Source organism: Glycine max, chromosome 2, assembly GCF_000004515.6.
Source record: "Glycine max cultivar Williams 82 chromosome 2, Glycine_max_v4.0, whole genome shotgun sequence".
Classification (NCBI taxonomy): Eukaryota; Viridiplantae; Streptophyta; class Magnoliopsida; order Fabales; family Fabaceae; genus Glycine; species Glycine max.
Genome location: NC_016089.4, coordinates 10,105,835 through 10,111,475, shown reverse-complemented (window position 1 = coordinate 10,111,475; position 5,641 = coordinate 10,105,835). Strand labels below are relative to the sequence as shown.

The 5,641-nt window shown below is 30.7% G+C and overlaps 1 protein-coding gene across 2 annotated transcripts; it reads right to left on the bottom strand.

Annotated features, from left to right (window-relative positions):
- Positions 1-716: 716 nt before the first annotated feature.
- Positions 717-3,563, bottom strand: SLD1.2 (delta8-sphingolipid desaturase 1). Of its 2 annotated transcripts, none has more exons than XM_014766358.3 (2): positions 3,419-3,563; positions 717-2,296 (listed from the first exon to the last, which is right to left on the bottom strand). In XM_014766358.3, exon 2 carries the CDS (start codon positions 2,292-2,294, stop codon positions 939-941), a length of 1,356 nt encoding a protein of 451 aa, XP_014621844.1. In that variant the 5' UTR covers positions 2,295-2,296; positions 3,419-3,563; the 3' UTR covers positions 717-938. The 2 variants fall into 2 exon arrangements, with proteins under 2 accessions (XP_014621844.1, XP_003520073.1); XM_003520025.5 differs by lacking the exon at positions 3,419-3,563 and adding an exon at positions 2,396-2,846.
- Between the last annotated feature and the right edge of the window lie 2,078 nt (positions 3,564-5,641).

Below are 5,641 nucleotides of genomic sequence, written 5' to 3'. Positions count from 1 at the left end.
TAGCTTAAGCAAATTCAAATTCACTCAATCACTCTGATGGCCACAAATACATAAATTGATCCACTCTAGCTTTGCTTAATCACAAATAATGTGGAATTCATCTAGCTGTTGCTGAGAATCAACATTTTTTTTTAACTTTGTTGATGCCATGCCAGTTGCCACAAGATTAATCTCTTCCGGCATGAATCATTCTTCTAGCACAAGCCAAATTCATTCTGATGGCACCTCACTGCCAGAAAATTGCTGACTCATAAGATGCCTTCACTTGGAATACAAGTGTTGAGCCATAACATTGACATTATAACAGAGCTCCTTGATCTTCTTTTTGTTTTTTCAGGAACAAACTAAAAGGCTTGAAAATCAATATTGCCGTGTTGCTATAATTCCATCTTCTCTCTCCAACAAACCAGAATAAAAGAAGAAATATTCTGCTCAACAACTGATGAATAAAAAAGTGCATACACACATACACAATCTGATGGAATCTTTTTATCTTTTATTAAGATCAACCATGGTATAATAACTTTCAGAATATAAGAACCTACGCCAAGGGAAGGTAAAAGAAGTGAAAAGGCAAAAAGACATATAGTATACTATGAATTTTGTAATGATGCAACCATGGTATAACAAGATCAACACGGATGGTATAATAACTTACAGACATTAAGAAACCCTATGCCAAGGTAAGGAAATAGAAGTAAAAAGGCAAAAGGGCATACATGATATTAATTTTGTATTGATGAAAAGCACATGAACTGCAGTAACATCTGGATCACCATCCATTTCTACACCACACCCAACAAAAAGTTAAATTCAAAGCCCAAACTGGAAAAGTGGTGGCTAGCAAAATCACAATGAGATTTTTTTTTTTCTTTTTCAAGAGAAAACAAAAAAAAAAGACCTTGACAAAATCCTAAACTCTATAAACTCCAAATACCTCAGCCATGGGTATTAACAGCTTCCCACAACAAATTCTTAGGGGCAGGGTTTGTCAAGTCCCTAGCCTGTAGGGCAGCAGTCCTGAGGGTCCTAATTGTCCACTGATTGGCCTCCCAAAATGACAAGCTCCTATAAGGCAAATTATGCTTCTTGCAAAGGTCACTGACCAAAGGCGAAATGTTCCTCAATTGGCACCGAGGTAGCCTTGGAAACAAATGATGCTCAAGCTGAAACTGCAAGCCACCGAAGAACCAATCCATCGAAGAGGAGCAAGAGATATCCAATGTCCCACTTGTCTGCTTTTCAAACCAGTCATTCCCACTCGGTAGCCCAACATACACATTTGCAGCAAAGTGATTCAAGCAGAACTGAATGTGCTGGATGGAACAAACAGCAAAGCTAGCAAGCACAAACATAACCCTCTCAGGCCAATTTGGCAGGAAAGACACCAAAAGAGGGAACCAAGTCCAAAACACAAGGATCCCCATTATGTTCAAGGCTCTATCCTGCACTTTACGCCTCGAAAACAATAGCAGAATGGTCTGCAGATACAAGTTGACCCTGGCAACACACATAACCGGGTAAAAAGTGAAGTGCTGGTAGCAGATCAAGAACCTTGCAATGAAATCAAACTCCAACTTCCTCCCATAGAAATGAGAAGTTATCGAATTGAAGAACCGCGAGGACACGGCGAAGACCGGCATGTGCTGCAGATCAGGGTCATGATCAAGGCTGTTGCAGGCAATGTGGTGAGCATTGTGAGTCCACTTCCACCAAGCAATGCTTATCCCAGTCAAGCAGTTCCCAGAGAGGATCTGTGCAACCTTGTTGAAACCATTGCTTGTCATAACCACATAGTGGCCAGAATCATGACCCACATAAGCACTTTGCATCCAAAGCAACCCTAATAGCATGCCTGAGCCCAAATGAGCCCACACACTAGTGCACCTCAACACACCATACATCACAATGAGGAACATAACAGCAACAGATGCAAGGGTGCAAGAAGTGACATGGCCTTTGGTGTCAAAAAGACCCAATTTTGAGAACTCAGATGCAAGCTTTCTGTAGTCTTTGGACACCTCAGAGACCTTGAAGTCACTGAGGTGGTAGCCAGTGAAGAATTTGTCAAGGTGTGACCATGCTGTGCCAGGATGGTATGCTATGAATGCATCAGTGACATCCTGGCCAGCAAGGTTTGAGATAGGAACATCACCACCAGGGTGCTCCTTCACCCAATCTGAGACATTGTACACCTTACCTTGAATTGAGATCCATAAATCTCCCTCCTTGTTGTGACCCTTCAGCTCCTCTGAGGTGATGTACTTCTTCTTCTCCTTCTCTACAACCTCCATTGCTTGTGTTAGCAAAAAACAACACAAATCAGATACAATGAGAGAAAATGAATAGAAGATAGATAGATAGATAGATGCAATGATGATGATAATAACAATACTTGGGGGTATCTGGTTCTTCTGCAATGCTAACAAATCTAGACCAAGAAATGGGTTTGTTGTTTTCAATTTGATCTGGTTGAAGGATCTAATACCCTTTTACCCTCTCTCTCTCTCTCAGGTTTTACTTGTTGTGTGTCGTTGTTTTGTTGTGCCACCAAGAGAGTTTGAATGTTTTAAGGTGGCCTCAAGGCTCAAACACATTACAGCGCACAAAAGAAAGGATTTTTAAGAACCTTTTTTCTTTCTTTTTTTTTTAGTGATAAATTTTGTAGGACAGCTAAGAAAATAGCGAAGAATATACAGAGAAAGAGATTGCTTAGCTATGTACACTGATGTTTCAAAAGTAAACGTTGAAAAATTATAATTTATTGTTTATTATTTAAAGATGCAATTAACATATTTTCTAAATAAAATAAATGGGTGTATGCTAACATATTTTTGTAGGATTGAAATTTTACTTTTTCTTCAATTAAAATTTTAAGGGTTTACTTGTGTTTTTATTTTAATTTTTACTTTTTAATTATAAAATTGTCACATTAGTTTAAATCTGTTTTTTGGTTTAAAAAAACTTATACAGAAAATATTAAAAATGATAAATGAAGACTGAAAACACAAATAATAATGGAGCTTTAAAGTTTTCTCTATAATAGTCTATACTACTATGGGGTTTTTGATGTAAGTGAAATTTATTGAATTTATTAAATCTAATTTCAAGTGATTAATCTGACAAAATTAAGTTAAATCATTTAAGTATTATTTGAGTTTAATGTTTGACATAAATAATTTTTTGTTTATTTTTTATTGAATTTAAAATTAATTATGATCTTTTTTCTCAGATGGAATGGGAGATTAAGACAAAAAAATTACTAAATTTAGAATAATCATCTTAAAAATTAAAAGTTTTTTGTAATATATACTCATTATTGTATATTTAAATAATAAAAATGTTAAGAAGAGGAATAGAGGCAGAGGAAAACCCCCTGGTTAAGCACTCGAAAAGGTGTGGCTGTATCGTGTGTTACCTGGGAGGGATAGCAGAAACGCAAGTGGAAGTTATGACCTGTGGAGTGTAGTTACAACTTTTTTTTTTTATCGTAGCAATGTAACATAATATCAGAATTTATAGTACCCTCATCCTATTCAATCAATTCAACTAGATCCTTCAAATCTTTCGTTGCAATTTACTGAATTGGTTTGAGACAGTACAAACCAAAATATATTTTTGGAAAACCGTGAATGCGAGAGCGATTTGGGTTCACATTTGATTTTAGGGTTGTTTGTGGATAGTCCCTAGCGTGTCAGCAAAATGACATACCAATTTGTTAATTCATAGTTTTGATTCCTTTTAGAGTAAGTCATGATTCAGAAGTGTATTTTAATGAAAAATTAGATTTTATACCCGTGCATTCTAATGAAAAACTAGATTTTATACCTTTTTTAAATGTGTGTTTCTAAATAAAATTAATATATTAAAATATTTAGTAACATATTAATATTGGTAATTAATATTGAGTTTAAAAACAAATTTATTCTTTGTTTAAAAAACATTGTTTTAATATCATTAAATATCAATTTAATATAATTAAATTTGTTATATATGATTTGGTCAACAACTATATATTTGTTAATACTTAATATAATTAAATTTATTATTAAAAATTATGTCATTTAAATTTGAGTAGATAATAATAACGACTAATATAAAATTCATGTACCCATCAACAACATGCGTTACTTTTAATTATTATTATTGTTTATGAAATATATGTAATAGCTAGATTAAAAAAAGTAAATTAATATATATATATATATATATATAATTTATTAATTAATTTATTAATTTATATCCTGAATTTATTGCATATTATGAAATATTTTTAATTTAACTATGTATTTACAAAACCAAATTATAAAAACATAGATTTAAATTATTATTGTTTGTAAAATATATTTTAAAATAACTATTTTTTTAAAATCTCAATTAGTACTAAAATTTAATTATTATAATTGTAAAGTATGTTAGTATTTAATATAAAAAGTATAAAATTATTTTTTAATAATCAGAATTGTATATTATATAGCATTAATGTGAATAGTTTAATGTTTTATTAAATACAATTGTTACAAAAAAATATCAATAACTATTATAAAATTAAAATTTCCATCAATGGTCAAGATTTATTCAAGTGAAAGTTAAGTTAATATATATATATATATATATATATATATATATATATATATATATATATATATATGAATTTACTCAAATCTAACTTATGCGCAAAACTTGTCACATATCAACTTACAATAACAAAAAATATATTTTAACCTTATTATTAATATAATTTTTAAAGTTTTTCTTTATCTAAAAATTAAAAAGTTTAATGATGATACAGTAATAATATAATAATTTTATAGTGAGATTCAATCATAAATCATCTATCAGTACTATCACTTTTAAGATAATTTTTAAAAGTCATCAAACTTATTTTATATGATATTTTACAATTAAATAATAATATAAAATTATTTTATATTATTAATTCATAGCTCTTTTCTCAAAAATAAAATGTTAAAATATGTTTTTCTTAATGAATATAACTATATTTTTAAAGAAATGTGCACTTTAATGAGTCAAACCTTTATTTAATGATAAAAAAGTGAATTGTCATTGGTATATTTTATATTATTATTGATATGAGTTTTAAAATAAATATTATAAAAGTTAATACATGATATATTATAATTGAATGATAATGTAAAAAAAGTTTACACATGCGTCGTATATTTTAAAATCTTTTCATGTTTTTTGGTGAGTAAGAATAATTGAAAATATTCCTTGCATGCAATGCTCTGATGGCCCGTTTATGTTTATGCGTTGATGATCATTTTCAAACCATGGAATATACCCATCAAATTCCAAATTCAAAAAGTGTCTTGCTGATATGGTTTCTTGTTAAGTATATTAATCATGACACGCCGCACAAACACATAGTTTTGTTTTCTTGGATAAAAATAAAAGACACACATGGGTTTTGACTTAAGAATAATAATAAAGTCATTTCACTATGTTCGTGTTTTATTTACTGTCCTCAAAAGAGCCTCCCAATTAGACATTATATGTTACTCCCATAGACTTTTGGGTCCATTCATGTTAATATACGACTAAGGATCAACCACAACTTGAAGGTTTAGTTAGCTTATTAAGTACTAAGAAATAATGACTTGCTAGCACCAACAAAGTG

Bases quoted from the DNA above. Each gene is read 5' to 3' on its own strand.
- SLD1.2 (XM_014766358.3), bottom strand. From the start codon at position 2,294: ATGGAGGTTGTAGAGAAGGAGAAGAAGAAGTACATCACCTCAGAGGAG.